This window comes from Acomys russatus, chromosome 7 (genome assembly GCF_903995435.1).
Source record: "Acomys russatus chromosome 7, mAcoRus1.1, whole genome shotgun sequence".
Classification (NCBI taxonomy): Eukaryota; Metazoa; Chordata; class Mammalia; order Rodentia; family Muridae; genus Acomys; species Acomys russatus.
This window is the reverse complement of record NC_067143.1, coordinates 62,709,145-62,731,907: the sequence shown is the minus strand read 5'-3', so window position 1 is coordinate 62,731,907 and position 22,763 is coordinate 62,709,145. Positions and strand designations below refer to the sequence as shown.

At 47.5% G+C, this 22,763-nt stretch overlaps 2 protein-coding genes across 6 annotated transcripts in view; one reads left to right on the top strand and one right to left on the bottom strand.

The window, feature by feature from the left end:
- Nucleotides 1-2,269, top strand: part of Btbd10 (BTB domain containing 10) — a 57,051-nt gene extending 54,782 nt beyond the window's left edge. For all 5 annotated transcript variants that reach the window (XM_051149244.1, XM_051149243.1, XM_051149242.1 and 2 more), the window contains one exon: nt 1,179-2,269. In XM_051149244.1, the coding sequence (XP_051005201.1) occupies nt 1,179-1,489 (311 nt within the window). In that variant the 3' untranslated portion in view covers nt 1,490-2,269. The remainder of the gene's footprint in view (nt 1-1,178) is intronic.
- A 1,513-nt stretch (nt 2,270-3,782) lies between these two features.
- Bmal1 (basic helix-loop-helix ARNT like 1) overlaps nt 3,783-22,763 on the bottom strand; it is a 48,330-nt gene continuing 29,349 nt past the window's right edge. The window contains exons 10-19 of the mRNA XM_051149251.1: nt 22,459-22,576; nt 20,141-20,290; nt 17,926-18,172; nt 16,150-16,256; nt 14,231-14,381; nt 13,156-13,244; nt 11,463-11,571; nt 8,951-9,044; nt 4,630-4,732; nt 3,783-4,106 (exon numbers count right to left, since the gene is read on the bottom strand). Coding sequence (XP_051005208.1) covers nt 3,946-4,106; nt 4,630-4,732; nt 8,951-9,044; nt 11,463-11,571; nt 13,156-13,244; nt 14,231-14,381; nt 16,150-16,256; nt 17,926-18,172; nt 20,141-20,290; nt 22,459-22,576 — 1,329 coding nt within the window. The 3' untranslated portion in view covers nt 3,783-3,945. The remainder of the gene's footprint in view (nt 4,107-4,629; nt 4,733-8,950; nt 9,045-11,462; nt 11,572-13,155; nt 13,245-14,230; nt 14,382-16,149; nt 16,257-17,925; nt 18,173-20,140; nt 20,291-22,458; nt 22,577-22,763) is intronic.

Sequence of the window (22,763 nt, the reverse complement as noted above, 5' to 3'; positions counted from 1 at the left end):
TCTGACCTCTGGGGGTGCACCTCCCCATGGCTGGGGACTGAAACTGTGAGATAAAGAAACCTCCTGGCGTTGAGAAGGCGAACGGCTTTGTTTACCATCTCCTAACACCCTTCAGGCCTCCTCACTCCTGTCACACACAGGCTGTACACACCCTAGACAGTACTAACTGATCTTCTACTGTCTGAGGCCTCTCTCTTTCTGATACCATTTTTTTTTTAAATGATACAAAACAAATCCAATATGTTGCCTTTTTAAAAACAGTTTTATTGTAGTCATTTCTTTCTTCTCTGGCTGATTCACTTCACAGTGGCAGTTGGCCAGTTCAATAGAAACCGTATCATTCATAAGATTGAAATATGTACTATAGCCTGTTACAGAAAATTTTGTTTATCTCTAGTTGAGATAAAGATAGAAGATACTGATAGAATGGAGGGATAAGGAAAATACTGTGTATAGTATTTTCTAAGGACTTTATGTCTTTGGAAAAATCTCTTTACTGATAAATAAAAGTTTTCTGAAACTTTGGGTTGTTTTTACTAGTTGTTAATTTTTAGTGACTCTGATTCAGAAAGAGACAGTATAATTAAGGAAAGCTCTTTGCAGATACAAGTTTATGTCACTGCTGAGGCAGTCATAGTAAAATGGTATGAAAGTTCCGCCGTTGCAGAACTAGCTGCAGAATTGAAGAGACGGCTGGAGCACTGAGTATTCTTTGCTACTCAACACAAAGAAATGACAATTCTAAGGCAATATAGAGATGAGACTGATGCTTAAGGAAGCTGGAGGTCTGATGGAGGCAGGAATTGCCTTAGGCCTGGTCATCCTAAGAGGAGAGTGAGTGTTGCCAGTGAACAGAGAGCCTAGATCAGCTGCAGACTCTATACCAGTGTATGGAGACCCACCCTCACCGCTCCACTTTAAAAATGTTTTGTAGTGGTTGAGTTACTGAGTACCTGAAAAGATGGTGACAGGTTTTGTGAATTACGTCTCAGGTTTTAGTTTCCAGCAGTTAACCTGATGGCTGGGTGCATGAATATCTGTTTCTTTATTATAATTGCCATTTGTTCAGGATCTGCACAAGAAAAGCTCCCAACAACTAACTTGGATGAGAAGTTGTGTGTGTGTGTCTTGTCTAAATTTGTCCGTGTCCCTTTTTAAAATTCCTTTCTTTCCTCCAGGATATCCTACCTACAAAGAAAAAGTAAAGAAAAGGCCAGGGGGCCGCCCAGAAGTCATTTACAACTATGTCCAAAGACCCTTTATTCGAATGTCCTGGGAGAAGGAGGAAGGAAAGAGTCGGCATGTAGACTTTCAGTGTGTAAAGAGTAAATCTATCACCAACCTGGCAGCAGCTGCCGCAGACATTCCCCAGGACCAGCTGGTAGTCATGCACCCTACTCCACAGGTGGATGAGCTGGATAGCCTCCCCAGCCACCCTGCCTCGGGCAACAACGACCTCGATCCTGATGCACAGAATCCAATGCTGTGATGCTGATGTTCCTGAAACCATAGCATGCTACTCTTCACAGTGACGTTGTACTCCTCATTCTGCACTGCGAGGCCACTTTTCTTCATTGTGAGATGCACATGTTTAGGATACTGCAGTGTAGGCTTTTTTAAAGACCAAAGGTAGCTGAATGGTTTTTTTTAATGAGTCCAACTTTAGCATCCTGGTTCCAATTCTATAAATGTATTTGTTTACCAGTAGGTTTGTGAAGTTGGTTCTTTGTATGGGGACAGTCCTTTTTCACACATCTAGGTCCTCTCAGAAGTGGTGGGATTTTGGCAGCTGGGGTACTTTCAATGTAGACTGATACTCATCGTGCCCTAGGCAGAATATTACAGAGTTGCACTTTATAGATGGTGGTTAAATGGAGCTGTTGAAGCCATTTTAGAGCTGTGATGCACAGTATAACATAGTGCTTCTATCAGAGTATTCCTCAGTACAGTATGTATAGTTGGCCCACAACAAGCAAAAACATATTTATCTTGGGTTTATTTAAACGATTAGGATGAGACTTGATGCTTATAGTGTTGGTTCACTCATCTCTAGAGCTCTGTAACCCTTTTAGAGTGAGTCACATGCAGGGAGAGTGAAAGTCAAGAGGTGGTTTACTGTCCAGTCTGCCTTACCCTTAATCTGTTCAGATATTTATTAACTGATGCTTTTTTTCTTAAGAGTTATGGGATAGGAAAATGAACTGTTTGCTCATTTACTAAATGATTGTAAACTCAAGTTTTTCATCAAAATAAAATTCCATTGTTTTAATGTTTCTGACTAACTTTATAAATACCTTGGCTAGATTCTGTGTCATGTATGTGTAAGGAAAACTGGAAATCAAAAGGTAGACCAAAGATCTCTCTGGTATATTTGTAAGAGGCACTTAAATTTCCTATAAATTCAGGAAAATCACTATAAATCCAAAGCAGCTGGCCAAGATTTTCAGGGTATGAAAATGGAATGACTACTGTGTTTAGCAGCCCTAAGTCTTAGGGCTAGTTTCTCATTCTTAATTCAGGATTTTTTTCCATCAATCTGTGCTGCTTTGTTCAGCAAATTGGTCTAGAACAAAGAATCATTAGTATTTTTACTGTTTGTAGCCATACAAATAGTATAGGACTGTCCTCTAAGCCAAAACAATTGGGGCCTTGCAGAGTTTAGCTGTGCCTACTTGCCAGAGATCATCCCAGCCAGGCTCCTGGTATAGAGAGTCAACAAGACCCTCTTCCGCCTCCAGTTATGTAACAACTCTTCCCTAAGTGCACGTGGCCTCAGGGAGGCATAAGAGTGTGTGCATGTACGTACACACACACACACACACACACACACACACACACACACACACACACACACACACACACAGACAGACAGACAGACAGACAGACAGGAACACTAGCAAAGGGCTCAAGGCTCCATCATTGTCCCTGCTGGGTAAAGCCTTTGTAGAGTGGCCTATGAGGGTAGGAGCTCCCTTGTAGTAAATTCCTTTACCTATGCTCTATAAGGAAGTCCAGTAATCCCACTGGTTTCTAAAGTAAACTTTAGTTTGGTGGAATCATGCCTCAGTTTGTTGATGGGACCATAGGAGGAGGACAGATGTTGCTTATGTCTCCCCGGGAAGAGGTTTTAGCAGTAACATACAACTGCAGGTCTTAGAGAAGCCAGTTTGTAATCTTGAACTTGCATTCAAAACACTTAAAATTGGAGTTAACATCTTTGTTTTTATGTAAGTTGAGATAGCTACAATTTGGAAATAAACTTTTTTGTAGTGCACCTAAGCTAGCAGCATGGGAGGAATTATGTATTATTCTAAAAGCAAAACAGTATTGTAAACATAATAAATAGCAGGGATATGTTCAAACCACTGTTGAAATAGATGAACCAGCCCTGCAGCATGTAAAGCTTTTCTCACTGATTATCAAAATGGGAACAGTACTTATAGAACAAGGGAAACATTTATTAAAAATATTTAACTGTCTAATACATTATACTTTAACCCATATTTATAGTAAAGGATTCTTACAAGGAAGAATAAACAGCTTTATGATACAATTAGTATAAGAAATATCCACATGGGGGACTTCTTTGTAGTGTAAAAACACCATACATCTGAAATGACCATTTTGCATATAAAAGCTACCAATGATGCTTCTGTGCACAATGATTAAAAAATTCAACACAAACAAAATCCAAAATATACAATTAATGCAAGCTATCCACAGCTAGCCCAAACTCAATGATGAAGAAACACTGGAGCAGGCTTAGTTCCACTTGGTCTGAAGTTACACATGGTGGATTGACTTGTATCAATGGCTCTGAGATGGCTTTTATGGAGTCAGTACATAAAAGCTGCTCTCTCCCTATCCAGTAAGCTTCACACACTGTAAAACTTCACCAGTAATGCACTTTGATACTGTAGCTGTTGCCGAAGCAAAATGTAGTGTCTACAGCGGCCATGGCAAGTCGCTAAAGTCAACAGGACCACCCAGCCCCGCATCTGCTTCCAAGAGGCTCATGATGACAGCCATCGCTGCCTCGTCATTACTGGGACTACTTGATCCTTGGTCATTGTCTATCATATCAATGCCTATGTGGGGGTTCTCACCTGTGGAAAGAAGATAGGCTGGTCAGCAAAAAATACTAAAGCACACTTATAACAAAATCCCTTAACAGGAGTGAGGGGCTATCTTGCGAGGGGGTGGGCTCTATTACCATAATTTTTTTTTGTTACTGCTTTTCAGAACATAGAAAAATTGAAAGCAAAAATGCTTAAAATTCAGTACATGTTACTATTTGAGTTGAGCCCATTAGTATTTTGATAACCAGTTGGTCGATGATTGGTTGTAAAAATGGCAACTAGGAAAGGAGAAGGTAGGAAAACAAATGGGCTGAGAGAAACTGTCCTCACTGGGTGACTCTTAATACCCTCTGAAGCTGCATAGGCTCTCTGAAGAGTATCACACCATGTAGGGAAAACCTCTCTGGACTGCTGCAGAGGCATATAGGTCACTAAAGTATTTAAATATCTCAAACATCCAGTTTGTTCTTACCAACTTGTTTTATGTAATCAGTTCTTAAGACTCTCTTTTTGCTAGAAGTTTTGCAAACTCATTGTCACCGTGACTTACCAAGAACAGAAGAGCTATCAGAGTATGGATAGCCCGGGGCCTCCTGAGCCTGCCCTGGCAGCAGGCCAGCGGAAGGGATGTCTGCAGTCCCTCCATTGAGAATCTGAAAACAAAGGGGGGAAATGTAATGTTTGCCACTCACATAGAAATTTCAATTACTATCATATACACTGCTACTAAGAAAATGAAGGATGCTGAGTGGATGGAGGTTTAAATGTGTTCAACTTCCTTTTTCCTCCCCCCTATCAAACAAGGACCTGTTAGAAAGCAGTCATGACTGGAGGAATAGCCTCTCCCCTAACTATTTTCTCTATCCAGTGCATGCTGATAACAGAAGCTGGGCAAACTGACTGCGTAGGATCACACTCCATGTATTTATTTAAAGCCCAGGCTTGAACACCAGTGAGCCCAGGCTGCCCTGTAAGAGAGTGAGTGGCACATGGCAACAGATACTGCTGAAGTAAGATGCTCTGTTCTTTTGTTACTGTTTTTCAAGACGGTTTCTCTGTGTAGCCCTGGCTGTCCTGGACTCACTTTGTAGACCAGGCTGGCCTCAAACTCACAGAGATCCCCCTGCCTCTGCCTCCCGAGTACTGGGATCACAGGTGTGCCACTGCACCTGGCTGGCTAGGTGTTCTGTTCTTAAAAGGTGATGATGACTGTCACTCCTCCAGCACAGAAATCTGGTCTAGTCTCCACCCACCAAGCTCCCTTGCCCTGGCCCTGGGCTAAGCCTTAGACACAGCGTTGGAGAGGTATTTAGACTGAGTAAGGAAACAGTGGCTGCTGGGTTTCAGAAACACTGATACCAGACCTTGCCAGCAGATGGCACTGCAACTTGTTTCTTCACACCTCATTTTTGCAGTGTGGGAATCCCTGTACATTCTTTCTTAAAAGTGACTGAGTCACCCTAAAAAGACCTGTTTTAGGTAGGCTATATTTATATAACTAACATGATTTTTAAAATATACACTTTATATATTAACACAAATAAAAGCATTTTAATGAAAAACACGTTTGGGGCTGGAGAGATGGCTTAGTGGTTAAGCGTGCTGACTGCTCTTCCAGAAGACCCAGGTTCAAATCCCAGCACCCATATGACAGCTCACACCTATCTGTAACTCCATGATCTGACACTCTCACACAGAACAAAAATAAATAAAAAACCTTTAAAAAAAAAAAAAAGAAAGAAAGAAAAAAGAAAAACACAAGTTAACCAAAACATTTCAATGAAAAATTGCAAATATAAAAAGTTTAAAGTGTGTTAATGTTTTTTAACTTTGCAAATATAACTTGTGGCTTAACAAAGTTCAGATAGATTCTCATACCCTCTCCAGTCTGTAAATGACTTTGAACAGCCAACAAATAAGTGGTTGTATGAGGAAGAAATAGCCTTTTCAACATGTTCATATCCTTTAATAGTGCCTCAGCACTTAAGTATATGCCTCTTAGATGTTCATTACAGTGTGGAATCAAGGCACCCTAGTATGTTAAAAGTCCATGGATATATCTTGGCACTCAGAAAGGATATCCCTTAGATGATTCTGAAACAGCCTGCACTGATCTCTTAGAACGTATTAGTTCACTTAGACTGGATTGGTCTTGAGTGACTTTGAAATAGCTTGCATTGGACACTGTGACACCACCTCTTCCGTGTCAAATGACCCTTTCACGGGGGTTGCATATCAGATATTCTACATACCAGATACTTACAACTCACAGCAACAAACTTATAGTTATAAAGTAGAAACAAAAGTAACTTTTTGGTCATGGGTCACCACCACATGAGGAGCTGCATTGGGGGCCGCAGCCTCAGGAAGAATGAGAAGCACTGCATTAGCCAGTACTGGTGAGTGAGTCAGCAGATCTTTCAAGTTAACACGAGGATATTGCCACTGTGCCTTCTTGTAAGTTTGAGGAAGCTATTTGGGCTCAAAGTAGAAGCTATGACCTTTCTAAAACTCCCAGCCTTGACTGAAAGCCCGAATTTTATCACCGCCACTCGGTTTCCTTCAAGTGACAAGTGTATGGAAAGAGCGGCTGGCTTAGCTTGTGAGACAACTATAATGGTGGGTATGCAGTAAGGTTCCATTGATTTTTCATTTTAATTTTTATACGAGTGTTCTTGCTTATATATAAAAATACGTTGTGTACCACATGTGTGCAGTAGCCTTGGAGGCCAGAAGAGGGGAGCCGACTTCCCTGGACTGGGAGTCACAGGCTGTTGTGAGCTGCTATGTGGGTGCTGGAAATCACACCAGGATTCTCTGCAAGAGCAGCCAGCCCTTTACAGCTGAGCCAGCTCTGCAGCGCCTCCATTAACCATTTCTATTGCTTCAGGGTTAAACTGGCTTACATTTTATTGTGTGTGTGGTAGGGACAAATACAATGACTTTGAACAGTTTGGTGACATGAGTTTTTATAAATAGTGAAAACAAAAGGTAACTTTCTAACATTGTATGAAAACAGTCTTGACCTGGCAAATCCTTGTAAGGGTCTTAAGAGTCTCCTGCTTAATTGAACTTGACTTAGTGTCCCTAGGGGACTAACTCCCCCAGGATCCATGAAACAGCTTCAGGCTAAATGACAAAACTACTGACTTGAAGGGCCACCTTTGCTCAGATTTGCCAAGCCATTTTTTTTTAAAAATATATTTTATTTAACTTTAATCTATGTACATTGGTGTGAGGGTGTCAGATCTTGGAGTTACAGAAGTTGTGAGTTGCCATGTGGGTGCTGGGAATTGAACCCGGGTCCTTCGGAAGAGCAGGCAGTGCTCTTAACCACTGAGCCATCTCTCCAGCCCCTTGCCAAGCCATTTAATGCTGCAGTTATTTTTTAACTCAGACCTGCTTTTCTCTTAAGTCCAGTTGCCAAGGACTTATTTTTTTAAAAAATTCAAATTTTATTCTAGGCTCATTTTAAAAATTCATTGAAGGAGGAAAAAAATTATATAAACACCTCAGAAACACTTCAGGCTTTATGATGTGGGATACGCAGGTTTGTTCTAATTCAGGAGAGCTTGGATTTTTCTGTGTAAGAAGTGAAAAGGCAGATGTGAAAGCTGTCCCGGGGATAAGCGTAGACTAGAATGACAACCAGCTAGCTGAGGGGAACTATGTCCGGGAGACCACCGTAGGGGATAGGATGAGAGCTCAGAGTCCTGCAGGCAAGCAGTAGGTCTGGAGGCCACATTAACCTACTGATGGTATTTTCTTACTCCCTAGCTCCAGGGGCATCCACAGTCACTGTCATATAGCAGAGCCTCAGGGACAGAGACCACTGCTGTCCTACTGGTATCGGCCTCATAATAAGGAAAATGGAGCTTAGAAGATGTGAGCAATTGCGTAACTAGCACACAGCAAAGCCAGGCTCCGCCGCCTTGCTGTGGGCGTGTTCTTACCCGTCAATGGGTTGACTTTTAATAGCCTGGGGGAATCAAGACCCCTTTTCAAATGGAAACTTGCGGAAGTGGAGTAAGTTGCCCTTCCTCCTGTCCCCATCAGATGTCCCCACACTCACCCATCCAGACAGCACCACATCTGGGCACCCTGAGTCTGCAAGGAACTCAGTTTTGAAAAGCTCTGCTTTGCTTGTGGTACTTGTCCCTTGGGAAGCACAACTGAGTTCATTCTTGGTGTCTCTGTGTGTGGCTGGGAGATAGAGGAAGGGAGATTCCACGCGCAGAGCCTCTTGTGCTGTCCTGATCTTGGGTGCTATTAATAGGTTTTTAACTTAGTATAATTACCTAGGTTAGAAAGTTCTCTAGTAAAAAAGGAAAACAAACCTCTTTATAGTGTCATCTTCTAGACAGCTAGCTCTTCGTGAGGGCTGGTGGCTGATGAAGCACTTGTGGCCGTTACTATGGCACCACAGGGACACATCTTGGTGACAGACCTCCTCAAGTGTTCAGCTGTACAGCCTGGCTTGACTTGCAAAGTGTGGCTAAGGCTTTTGATTTTTTTTACTACTGGTACCGGTTCACTTGAAGTTCCTGGCCACAAGGCACTATGGGTCCTCACTAATCCTTCCCAAGGCACTATGGGTCCTCACTAATCCTTCCCTCACGGGAGTCCCTGAATTGTGGCCTCAATTAAAGGGACTGACAATTCCTCTCTCCTCAAAACCGTCTTCCTGCTCCCCTGCACTCACACGGAAGCCTCCCGAGATGTCAGCATGCTTTGTAGCCAGTCTCACACGTTTATTTCAAGGAGGAAACAGTGTCTTGACTTATCCCAGAAACCACTGTAGTTCTGTAGTGCAGCCTCCAGGGTGAGAGAATGTGGTCAGAGGCTCTCTTAGTCTAAGCCGGCATGCTTACCTTCTTGCCTCCGGGAGAGGAGGCGTCAGGGGGAGGCGTACTTGTGATGTTCAGTGGGCTGGAGCCGCAGCTGGAAGGTGACGACCCTCTTATCCTATTAGAGAACAGCTGGTTACAACGCCTTTCAGGGTAGTGGGGGCTGGGGACATGCTAAGGAGTGATAGTAGGGAGAATAAGGAGCTAGGGCAGGGCCTGGCAAATGTCCTGTAAGGGCCAGATGACTCTGGGTTCTGTGGGCTACATGGTCTCTGTCACAACAGTCCACACAAAATACATAATGAGTACAGCTGCCCTCCGATGAAGCTTTATTTTGAAAGCCCAGTGGTTAGCCGACTGGCCTGCATGCCTCTGATCCAGAACAGACTCCAAAGACAGTAACTGTCAAAGTGTTTGCATCAGGGTTTGGAGTCAGGCTGATGAATTTTAAGCGGCCAGCTTTATTTCTTCATACATGACAAGGGAGCTGGAAACCTCAGACGTTTAGCCACCACCTTGGCTACCTTGAGTTGGGTGTACAGCAAGAGCTAAAGCCCTCATTCCCATACACACGCACTAATGAGCGCCCCTAGGGAATACAAGGTCGCAGTGCAGCCCAGCCACACCTAGAAAGGAAACTGATAGAAGGTAGTGGCCTTCCTAGGTGACGAGGGATGAGAGTTAGATCTGGGACTCCCTCAGACTGTCCCCCTAGAGTAGGTTAGGAGGCTCAGAACTGTAACCCTGCCTACACCTGTGAGGCTGGCGAGTCCAGGGAGGGCAGCTGTGGTTGGAGCAGGAGTTCAAGTGCTAGTTAGTTGTGCTTTCATGAGCCCCTGCCTTCGCTCCTGGCATGTTTTGGGGTCATGTCCACGCTGGAGCCAGAGTTTGGGGAATATGGAGGCAGCTGTGTTGCCACCTGGCGTTCAGCTGCTCCGTGATGAACACAGCCTTCTTAGGGCCGCATGGAGACCAGTCTCTAAGCGAAGAAGTGGCTCTTGACCTGCACTTACTTGTGAGAAAATAAGGTTTCTGTCCCCTAGGAAAGGCTCCTCAGATTTAGGATAAAATTCTATTATGTGCAATACCGGAATATGCAGGTGGCTAGGAACTGGTTGCCAGACACTGTGGAGTTTCTCCTAACATTATCTACTTAGGACGTAAGCCTAGGAAGCCACCTTTTCCTCAGGGTGCCCATCCTGGAGTTGTCTTTTCGCCATTCCTATTTTACCTTAGCACCGGGTCCTAAATTGCTGACTTTCCTACAGGCCAGGCCTAGTTCCTGGGTTATCAAGCACCTCCCCCGCCTTGTCTTTTCCTATTCTGCTGAGCTTCCGCAATGCATACCACAGCATTTGGGATGCCTGATCAGCATCCTGCAACCAATGGCATCTTGAAAAATATGTACAGCCCAGACTGGGATTAAGTAGTAGCAGTCTTTAACCCTTTGTAGCTCTGAGCTTCTGTCCTACCCAAAGTCTGGCCAGTCAGATTGCCCCAACAGCATTCACAAGCTCACTCTAGAGTGAACAGTCCTGATTTTCTAGCCGGAGCACCTACCTTTATTGTAAACTTTAGCTGAGACCAAGTTCAAACCCTTCCTTACCTCAATCCATCAATTCCCCACTTGTCCTACTGTCATAAAGAAAATATGTCTCTCAAGGATTTTGAGATCATCCTGGTGAAGGGCCCTGAGGCCATGTTCTGACGGTTCTGCACAGAGCCTGGGCTATGCAGTGGCCGGTCTGAAGCAGACCATACATTCTGTCTCCTCATCTCCCTCCAGGTAGAGGCAAGCAGCCAAGCCCACCACGCCACAGACTGGAGCAGAACTTACTCACATGGGGACTGGAGCCACAGGCTAGACCAAGTCAGCGCCTACGGAGAATACTGGCCTTTCCAGGCTCCCTACCGCTTTCCAACAACTATCCTCCATTAAGTATCTGGTTACCAGCTTCCTGACTCAGGCAGACCTACAAATAACAGCTTCCCTCTCAATGACTATGTTTAAAGATAAGTTTCTGAGTGTTTATTATACATCTCAATCCTAACAGGATCCTTTGGAGAAACATACTTCCTGCAGGCCCAGGACTGAACCCCAGGCAGCTACTGGGGTTCCTTTTCACATAGAAAGGAGGTTCCCTCCCAAGAAAGCTGCTTGGCCTCTAGTATTGACTCTACGTAGCTTGAAGTATTTTTGTTAAGGTCCAAATCACTGGCTGCTCGCAGCTTACTGCAGCCCTGTAATGTCCCTGGACACCTATCCTTACTAGGAAGCTCCGTGGGATACAGTCAAAGTCTTAGGAACTGGGCTTCTTCAAGAGGGTCCTGTCCGGTCTAGCTTCTTTATTTAAGGCACTGGGGCAGAGGAACAGAGCAGCCCTGTGTGGTAAGAGCAGCATCCCTGGGTGATCATCAGTGAGATTCTGCCCAACTATGATGGCCCATTGCGTGTCTATACGTTGTGAAGCGCCTGGGAGGGTGAGCGGGGACGGTGAGCGCCACCGGCTGGAGGGGCAGCCAAGGGGAGACTCACCTGTGGATTTCCATGATTTCCTCTGCAATCATGCGACCTATTTTTCCTGCTCCAGCTCTGGTTCCCCCTGGAATGCCTGGAACAGTGGGATGAGTCCTCTTTGGGCCACCTACGACAAAGGAATCTGAGAGTAGGAAGGGAGAAACACGAGCAAGAAATGGTGTTGTGTGTTAAACGAAAACCTCCCAGTCCACTTGAAGTGGAACATCAAGGTTCTACCTTGTCAGGAAAAATAGTTCTAGGAGGGGAATACTTGAGACTCTATGCAGCATCCAAGGCCAAAGTTTTGACATTAACTAGCTAATTTCAGCTAGAGACAAGACAGCCAAGCGTGAGGAGCTGGGCAGGTAAGCACAGGACACCCAATTCATCCAAGCAGGTGCTGCTTCCTGGACAAGGGGGGGGGGGTGGGCTGAGCCTTCTTGAGAGGTAAGTACAAATTAGCTTGCTGGGTGGCAAAGACAGGAAAGCACCCCAGGCACAGAGCCAGTGTGCAGGACAGAGGCTTGGAAGCCCACAGCACGGTGTTCATGGAGATGACTACAGGATGAGCCTGACACTGGCTTAGACATGGCCATCAGCTCGTGCTGTACTGCTGACACCAGACAGGGTCCACAAGGGGACAAGGGCTAAGGGATTCAGCACAGAAAACGCAGTGGGTGCCAGGTGAGTTACAAAAAGTCCTTCCCCCACCCCCACAGAGCACAAGAGGGAGTTCTGTCACTTAAATGACAGGTATGCAGCCTGAGAAATGTGTCCATAGCTGAGTTTGTCATGGCAATCAAACCTAGACATAATGACCTACAGGATATAAACTATAGGCTATCGGGTGTGGCCTGCTGCTCCTAGGCCACCAACCTATGTTACTGTGCTACAGGTGACCACAGAGGTGGCATTTGTGGCTCTAACAAGTTGGAGGGCAATGTGCTACTTAGACGCCACAATCCTTCTGGCATCAGCAGTAAAATGGCATCTGTGGCTCTCGTGGCCTGATGCTAACCAGAATGTTTGCTGTGCTGTGCCTTGTGTGGAGTGGAGTGTGGGATTGAGAGAGTGAGATTAAAGTTAGGGGACAGTGCTGAGGCGATGGCTGAGCTTAAGGGACAAGGACAGAATGGTGTATCTAGACTGCACAGAGTAAGGGGAGGAGCCAGTGATTCTGGCTTCAACAGGATGAAGGAAGTGCAGAAGATGGGCTTCGGACATTACTTCAGTGCCTCTGTGGTTCTGTCTGAGAGGGAAGAGGGCGTGGGAGTCACGAGTAGAAGGGGCTGGCTGAAGCCACACAAGCGGAAGTGGCCCAGGAAGGACAAGTATGGTACAAGCAAATGCTGAGCCACATGGAAGGAGCCCACTGGATATGCCAGGTTCTCAGCGCCAACAGGCACTTCCTCCTAAACACAGGGGTCAAGGAGTCACCCATGATCAAACCACGGCCTATGGGCAACAAGGAATCAAAGTGGAGAGCACAGAGAAGCAAGGAAGGAGTCTGGGTGGCCCCAGTAAGAGCCGTGCACATTCATAATATCGCAGGGTGGCAGCAGCCTCTCTCCCCACTGGGACTCAGCACATCATGTCAAGGTCTGCTCCACAGAACATGACAACAGGACACCCTGAACTCCTGATGGGAGAATGTCTGGTCATGTGCAGCCTCTCATCGGCAAGCCCCAGTGCCCAAGCAGGACATAGTTACCTTCTCCAGAGGGCAGCATGCTGTCCATGCTGTGGGGGGATGCTGTTAGCTGCGGGAAGCTTGGGTCCCCACCTTCCAGGACATTGGCTCTGTGAACATCCCAGCAATAAGGAAACATGAGTCAGGCTTGCTCAGAACCATGCACCTTTCACCTTGGCCAAGGAGTCCGGTGTCCACTCGGGACCTGGACAGGCCAGAAAATGAAGTGTCTGTCTGAGTGTCTGGACAGGTCTCCTCGCTGTTCTACAGCACAACTGACAACACCCTGGCCTTTGGCCTCCCTGCCTGCCTGTGCCGCCCTAATTCCCTTTTCTTTTCTTTCTTTTTGGTTTTTCAAGCCAGGGTTTCTCTGTGTAGCTAGAACTTACTCTGTACAACAGGCTGGCCTTGAAGTTCAGAGACCTGCCTGCTTCTGCCTCCCAAGTGCTGGGATTAATGGTGTGCACCACCACCGCACAGCTGCCTCCCTAACTTCTATGCAACACAGCTTAGTAGGCGTGGCCATGTTAACCCCTCTCCCCACACAATACTTTCTCTCCTACCTGCCAACAGCACACCAACTCCAGGTCCTGCCTGCCTCTAACTACAGGTGCACAGGTGAGTGAAGGAGGCACAGAAAAAAATCTTGCAAAGGAAGGCTCTTCCTTCTCCGTGCTCCCTTAGCGGGTGGCAGAAGCCTTTGACAGAGTAGCCTGTCTGTCAAGACTTAGGCGACTAGCCTGCTAACCACAGAGACCCACCCATCCTCAACCAAGGCCAGAGAGAGAGCTAGCACCTATGTAAGTAAGTCCTTCCCTCATAGGTGATACCCGCCTCCGCCAGTGAAGTGGACGCCCATGTGTGGGGCTGGGGTTAGGGTTTCCAGGGCTGGCTATTTCCTGGAGCAAGTCTTGCCAGTGGGGCTGGCGTGGGAGGAAGGCCAATGCCTGTTCTTGGTTAACAACCCTTCCTGGCTTCCTCCCATCATGTGACACTAGTCAAGTGATGCTGTCTATTGCCTGTACCCTCTGTTCCAGGTAAGGATCCCAAGGCCCCTCCCTTTGAAGCAAGGGCGCATCGCACAGGAGATACTCACAAAACAACAGTGTTGGTGGAGACAATGTACTCTACTTCCTTGGTCCACGGGTTCATGAAACTGAACCATCGGCTTCGTAGTGTGATGAAGGAACCATCTTTGATCTTAAACTTATAGCAATTAGTCGTGATCTTTTCTCTTGTCTGTAGCACTGGAAGTGCAGAGAAGGCATGGCTGTTGTTGTTTCCTGACAGGAGTCACCAGGTCCCATGCCGTCGTTCTTAAAGCAGGCAGCCCCCAGGGCCTAACTCATAGCCTTCCAGTATATTTCTCAACCTGTCACTCCCCTTCCAGAATCTATGAAAATAAAGGCTTTCAGGAGCGCAGCAGTCAACTCTGACATTACACCAGCCTCGCTCCTTCCTTATGACAACCTAAGTGCAGAACAGTCCTTGGCCAAGTTAGGAGATCTGAGTCAACAGAGGCCACTGACCTGCTTAAATCTTAGCCTTTGAGAAGTGAACATCATGAGCAGTTTGCACGTCCCAAGCATTAGAGACAAAAAGAAGTGGAGTACGACTCCCGCCCTTGGGAGGGGAATGACCTTGCTACTTGATCACACTAGCCAAGAGCAGGAAAGAACCACGCCAAGGCCAAGGGCCTAGCCTGCAGGTGAGAGGGTCACAGATGGAACTAACCTGGGAAGTGAAACCAAGGAACTGAGTGAGGGCCAGGAGGTGGGAGGTGGGAAGTTTGGGACCAGGTCCATGTTAAAAAGTGGCTGGGTTTGAGTCTAAATATTGCAAATTTTTTTTAAAAATGAGAATTTCCCATTAAGCAGGGACGTGATATTATCAGGCTTGATCTACTTAATAGTAAATGAGATAGCTACAGATGATGGACCAGGGTGGGAGGAAGCAGGAGACTCACAAGCGCAAGTGCTTGAGCAACAGTCAAGGCCGTGAGGGTGGTGAATATGGACGGTCTTCATAAACGAGAGTCTGAGGCAACTGAGTAAGTCCAGGGAAGGGAGCCACTGCGGATGTGGTCATGCTAGCTGTGGGGGTCAACTCTGTCACCCTGATACAACCTGGAATCACTTGGGGAGAGAGTCTCAATTGGGCTGGCTTTTGGGCAACGTCTGTTAAGAGAATGTCTTACTAAAGTTAATTTACATGGACGCAGCCCACTGTGAGCAGCACCATTCCCTAGGAGACAGCAAGCAAGCGGTGAGCACTGTGCACACACTCTTCTCTGCTCCAGACTGTGCGTATGATATGTGGTGCGAGCAGCTGCCTTAAGCTCCTGCCACTGTGACATCCCTGGAGCAACGGAGTGTAACCTGGAACTGTGAGGGGACATAAACGCTCTCCCCTAAGTTGCTTTTTTTGTCAGGGTGGTTTGTTTTTTTTTTTTTAAAGATTTATTTATTTATTATGTATACAGTGTTCTGCCCGCATGCCAGAAGAGGGCACTAGATCTCATTATAGATGGCTGTGAGCCACCATGTGGTTGCTGGGAATTGAACTCAGGACCTTTGGAGGAACAGACAGTGCTCTTAACCTCTGAGCCATCTCCCCAGCCCCCTGTCAGGGTGTTTTGTTACAACAATAGAAATAAAACTTGGGACACCATGAATCAAGGAAAATACAGGAGGCAGTGCAGCCTAGTATGGAAAGAAAATCAGATCAGTCCAGGACATACTAAGTCTACAAAGGCTCGGAGTGAATCCTACTCAAGAGATTGCCTCCACAGTCTACAGAGAAAAGCATGGTGCAGTGAGTAGGGGCTGAGCCTCTGCAGGGACAAATGCTTCCAGGAGCTAACAGCCCTTTCTCCTCTCACATGTTTTGGCCTGCAGAGTTCTGGCTGGCTGACTCTCACACAGTAGGGGCACTTTTCTCTGGGAGGGCAACTGAGCCAGAGTAGAAAGCAGGGCACACTTTAGAACATCAGACCCCTCCTGTGGCCCAGCTTACCTTGCCTGTGACATTCTGCAAGATGTCCTATGTCATCTTGATGAAAATACTCATAACATGATGTGCCTAGAAGTTCCTGTGGTAGATATGCCAAAATAGCCGTCGCCCTAAGAGAGAACGAGGCCTTTTTAAATAACGAAAGGCCATTCCTGGGGTGAGCAATGATGCAACTCGAGGGTGAGCAGCCCACTTCTCCCCACCACAGCCTCTAGGAGAACAAGGTCAAAGAAGGCACAACAAGCTAGGTGACTTCCCGAGGACTTACTATGCGGGTGCCCATCCCTCCCAGCCTTCCGATTTGAATCAGGGTTATTAAAAAACAGAGCAAAACAAAGCAAAGACAACTTAAGGGCCTTTGGTCAGAAATCAAATTTCAGAAGGTTTGTAAATGACAACCCTATTATTCGGGTAAAAATAAAACAGAAATCTAAATTCCAGGGCAGGGCTGTTCTTGTTTGACTGCTTACTTATATTAGGGATAGATAAAGCCTAGAGGCTCCTGCAGCTGGGACCACAGAAGCCCTAAAAAGTGGGTGCCCACTCTCCCGGTGTCTTGTGGCTGTCTCTAGTAGCTAGCTATTACTCTGTGAATATTCCTAGCAGAGGCAGCAGCAGCAGAGTGAATTTGGGACATTCAGGTCACAGCCTAGATCTAGCACCAATTAGCTCTGAGTCCAGCAGGAGCTAATCGGCAGGCTAGACCTCATCTGTAAGATAGAAAGAGGTTGGACAAGGACAGTGCTGTTCCACAGAGCTTTCTAAAGCAGTGCAGTGTGTGTACTGCCAACCACACATCAAGTGCTCTGAGAAACTCAAGGTTTGGTTTTAATTAATTACATCCAAATTTAAATACACAGACAAGTCCACCCTGACCAATCTACTGGAAAGTTCGGGTCTAAATAACTGTTTCTAGGTCTTATATCCCACTCAGTGTCATGACCCTGGAACAGTTCATAGCTGTAGGTCATATTTCTGTTTTCTTTCAGAACTGGGTTTCAAATCACCCACTTAACTGTCACTACGTATCAAAGAATACAGAGAAAAATCTGGGTCTTAGCAGAGAACATTCTCACTTCCCTTGCTCTAGGTAGAAATGTGCAGTCGGAGACGAGGTATCGGTAAGAGGGTAGGTGAGGCCTAGAGTCATTTGCCTCAAGTGTTAGGAAAGATTATTCTTATTGATCTTATTACTTAAGACAAGGTCTTATGTAAGGCAAGGCTGTCCTAAGTTCACTGTACAGAGGACAAGGACCCTGGACTTGTGACCCTCCGCGTCTACCACCCAAGCACTGGGACTGAGGTGTAAACCACCACAGCAGCTGCATAAGGTGCTGGGAATGGAGACCAAGGCCTGAGCGTGTGAGGCTGACGCTCCACCAGCTGAGCTACACGCTCATCAAGAATAGTGTTCGCTTAGAAAAGGCAGCTGATGACCCAGTCAGGCTTCTCAGCTTCTCAGCTTAGGGCTGAACGCCTCTGCTGCAGTGCTTCTCAGCCCTCCTAACGCTGCAACCCTTTAATACAGTCCCTCGCACATAATACAGTGATCCCCAACCATAACATTATTTTCTTGCTATTTTATAACTGTAATTTTGCTACTGTTATGAGCGTAATGTAAATATCAGGATATCTGATACGCAGCCCCTGTGAAAGGGTCATTCAACAGCCCCCAGCCCCCACTCTCCTACCCAGCCCCCAGACCCCCACCCACCCCCCCACCCCGGCAAGGGATCGATGCTCTACTGCATTGCTGAAGGGTGAGCTGTAGAGTCTTACCTCTGATCTACAAAAACAAATTTCCCATCTATTGCGTGCCGAGAAACATACTCCATAGATTTCACCCTTATTTCCCCGTTCACTGGTTGTGGAACCACATGCGAATGTAGTCGCCCGATGGCGACGAGGCAGCTGAGGTTACAGCCCTCGTTGTCCGGCTCGTTGTCTTCGTCCAGCCCCATCTTTGTGGGTGGCCAGCTCTTCAGGTAGCCTGTGCTGTGGATTGTGCAGAAGCTTTTCCGATCTGCTGGAAAGCAAAAGGCCATGGTGAGTGTCAGGGCCGGCTTGGCAGTGGGATGCACTCTCAAAAGGTGAACAAAATGAAAGAGGCCTCACTCTCCAGAAGGAGTCACAGACAGAGGTGGAGCAGACAGAAGTGGTCCAGGGTCACCTTTGCTTAGCAGAGCCCATATACCAGGGGCGTCACATAAAGCATGGCCGAGAGGGACAGACAAGCCAGGGACAGGGCTCCCCATGGCCAGTGCTGGAGGTTAGAGTGTGAGTGCTGGCCAGGGGCTGGGGTGTGTCTTTAAAGTGCGCTGGCGAACAAAGGTGCAGACGTGGAGACTGCAGACTGGGTAGGTGGCTCACTGGATAAGAACACTTGCCCGGGTGGCGTATCCTTTTCCTAGCACTCCCACATCAAGCCGGGCACGTCAGTAACAAGGCAGGGCGTCAGCTGGCCTCTCCCTGCCTTCCGTTTGTGTTGCCTCCTTTACTTTGGCTGAAGGCACAAAGGTAAACCACTGCCCTGAGCCTGCGTCACCGTGGGTGTCAGGACAAACGCTAGGGGAACGGTCAACCCCAAATGAGGGAAGCTCCCCATACGGGCAAGACTGCACCCTGGAGCAGAAGGGACTGTCTACCCAATCTTCCCTGCATCTTCACATCACAGTTAGCACAGACTTGGCCCATGGTGTAGGACAGTGCTCACCCAGATACGCCCAGACCACAACTGTAACGGGGTTTGCCCCTTGCTCCAATTCTTCCTCTATTTGATCCTACAGCACAAGTCAGTTCCCCAACACACAGATTCTGGGACACTGCACCCCTTTATTTGCTCCTCTTCCCAGTATGGCCACAGGGAAGACATCTCTCTCTGCTTGTCACCCTCACCTGTCTCTCTGACACGTGACCTAGCCTAGCTCATTGTGGCTGCCGGGGACTCAGCTCTCCTAAAATCTCTGGTTCCATGACTGGGTACTGGATAAACAACTTGGTGGTTAAGTCTCCCCCAACCCCACCCCCGCACAACCCCCCTCCCCCACTGCCCACCTCACTGCTTGTCCCCATGCATGGTGAGCAAGAGCTGCTCCCAGTAAACCTGTATTTATATATACAGAGAGGGAGAGAGAGAGTGGGGGGGCGGGGGGGAACGGGGGACGGGGGCCGTGGAGAAATAGAGAGTGTGCGCACTTGCTGGCCTTTCAGAAGACTGGGGTTTGGTTATAAGGACCCATATGGTGGCTTACAAGTATCTGTAACTCCAGTTCTAGGGGATCCAATGCCATCTTCTGGCCTCTGTGGGTACCAGGCAGCACATGGTACACTGACATTGCACACAAACAAAATACTCATACATAAAATAAAAATAAACAAAATATTTTTTAAAAAACCCTCTGGTTATATCTGGACATAACTAGATACCCTTTAGTGATATGAGCAGGTGGTATAGGTTGGGGCCCCAGAGGCTACTCTGGAGACGCCCCTGAAGCTTACTAGGAAGTACTTGGAATTCAAAATAGATGCCGAGCTAGAAGTGTAAACTCAGGAGTTTTTGACATGTGGGTGGTGTTATCTATAAGTACATCAGTGTAGACAGAGGGGAGCCGCCCCAGGACAGAGAGGAGGGCCAGGAGAGAACTCTGCAAGAAGCAAGACCCATGAAGCGCGACACGTTTAGGACATGAGGTCACTGGGGAAACTGGCCAGGAGGATTCTAGAAGGGCCGGTGCTCAGGAGACAGAACTGTGGCTCTGTGTGCTCTTTTCCAAGCCACATCAGGATAAATGGAAGTTAAGCACAGAAAGCCTATTCACAAACCTGTCCCCATGGCAACGCATCAGGGCTCTGTGGCTCCCCATCCTCCATCCCAGCTGCCCAAGGCTATAAGGTGAGAGGAGGCCTGGCTGCAGGCTGGGGAGCTGATGCTCTTGGCCAGCTGAAAAGCCCTGACACAGGTGAGGCCAGGACGGGCAAGGGCTGCTAACTGTACCTTTCTTCTTTGAGCAGGTAGAGGCGAAGTCCTTGTCTTCCACCTTTACGGAAGGCCTGTTGCACTTCATCCTACAGAAGAAAGAGCGGCGAGCTCCAGAGCACAACCGGGAAGGCCCAGGGGTTATATCTGTTTTAACCGGAAGTCCAGCTGCAAACCAACACAAAATGTGGTGAAACAAGGGCAGAGCTGCCTGTCAGGAGGGGCAACGTGACCTCAAACACAGCCTTTGCTGCCTCACTGTTCTCTCTGTGGGCCCGTTTACAGATGGCCAGCAAGTGCAATAGCACAGGTGGCATGGGCAGGCCGGGGGACGGAAAGAAACACAGCAAAGCGTTCCTGCCCAACAGGAGCGGAAAAAGAGAGGGAAACAGAGGTACACCAAGAGAGGGGGACAGCGGGGAGACGTAAGCAACTGGCTGACACCTGCTTCCCAGCCAAAGGATGCACAGGATTGCCTTAAAATTTCAGCCCGACTGGAGTCAGAATCCCTTGGGGCCTGCTGACTCATCAAGCCTGTTCTAGAAGTGTGCTCCCTGTGACGACCACCAGCTCCGTGCTGCCACTGAACATGGAAAACAGCTCGTCTGAACTGAGAAGGGCTGTGAGTGAAGTACAAGCAGAGCTTCAGAGACAGCACCCTCTGCCCCAAGAAAAAGTTAAAAATTTTGAAATCTTTTGAAATAATTACATTCAAGATAATCTTTTAGATCCATTGTGCTAGGTAAGATATTACAGTTAGCTTTGCATTTATTCTTACTTTTGAATCATGTGGCTAGCCTGACCCCAAAACTAGACCCTGTGGATGGAACCCTGGGCCTCAGGCACAGTAGGAAAGCAGTATACCAAGCTACCATTTTGTTCTGCTGCGCTGGGCTGCAGGTAGAGCAAGGCTACCAGGAGATCCTGGGCGACGCTGACACACGTGCCTGCTTACACTGCTCATCAGTGTGGAAGCCGGGACTACAGGCACCACTGGGGGAGCACCGCAGCCATGCCCAGTGGTGGCTACTGCCCAGGGGTCCTCTCCCCAATGCCTTTCCCACACGGGCTTTGCTAACTTCTCTAGAATGCCAACCCAAGCCTGCCACATTGGTCCAGAGCCCTTCACTGTACCTCTTTGCCTGTACATCCTGCTGTCATGGCAACACACAGGCTATGGGGCTCCACATAGGCACCTGTCCTCACATCATTTCCCCTGCTCACCTCCCTTTTCCTCCTGACACACATTAACTCATCTTTTCAAACGCACCTCAGCTGCCACAGACTCCGTGGTGCCTGCCCTCACAGCCATGCGACATTTACCCACACTCCATGCCTGGCTGCTACTGCTGTTGCTGCAACTATCGTGAAGGGTGTTGCTGTCTCCTGACTATGTGGTGAGAGCCCCAAGGCTAAAATGCCATTCATCTTTTTGTCCTTTGGTCACTGGAAGTTGCTGCAGCCATCCTGCAGGGCAACTGGTACCAGGGTCAATGTGTGCTTTAGTGAAGAAGTGTAACTTCCTGAACAGGTGAAGATCTGAGGGGAGTTCTCTGACACTGCCTCCATCAGCAAGCAACATGGAGAACTGAGAAACAAGAAAGCCATCATGCCAGACTTGCCTGGGCCTAGGCGGCTCCAACAGATGTGCTACACCTGCCACGTGCTGGACACAGTCTTTGTGTAGCAAGTCAACATTGTCAACCTTTTCAACAACCCAATGGAATAGGTATGTTTCACAGGAGGAAACTGAAGCAGACAGGTGAATAACTTCCTCCCAGCCACACACTTAGTGAATGCTGGAGGCGGGATATGTGGCTGTGAGGAACAAGGGCTGCGCCAGAGAAACGCTGGTCCTAGTTTGCCGAGGAAAAGGCAGCCTTGTGAGGAGCTCAGAAACACTGGCATTGTAAGTGTTCTTTGGTTTATCTTCTGAGGTGACATGTGTGCAACTCACGGGGGGAGGGAGGGAACAGGGGGGAGAGGGAAGGGAGGGGAGAGAGAGGGAGAAGGAGATGGAGAAAGATTTGTTCTGGGAGAACAAGATAATACGAGCCTTTTCAGCTCAGGAACATGCTACCAGAAAGTTGTAGAATCTGGGAGCGGGGAAGGGGGGAAGACCAGAAATCAGACAGAATCAAGTCAAATAGTCCCTCCTTCTACTAAGTTTGGATACTGAAACCTCTCTCCTTTAGGTAAACTGTAATGCTAACAAACCCAAGTGACCATGAAAAAGTCCATTAGCCAAGGCAAGCAGCTCTCATGGAGAAACATGGCAGAGAGGCAGGGAGGCTGAGGTAGTGTGGGATAGCCTGGGCAGCCTCCCCTGCACTCACTCTTTGCGTCAATGAGTCGCTCCCGGGGCGCAGTGTCTGAGGAAGACAGCTGCTCTTTGACTTTGGCAATGTCTTTAGGATGCAGGTAGTCAAACAAGCTCTGGCCGATGAGGTCGTTCTGTGGGGATGAAACGTGAATGGATGAGTCAGTACTAATGGGGGAAGACCAGCAGCACGCACAGGCTCATAGCCCAGGCTATATTCTGCATTCTTAAGCCTGGGCATCAAGCAGTATGTGATCCTGCACACACAGCTAGTCCTTTGCCTGGACAGACACCAGGAACAGACACAGGTCCAACACCCAT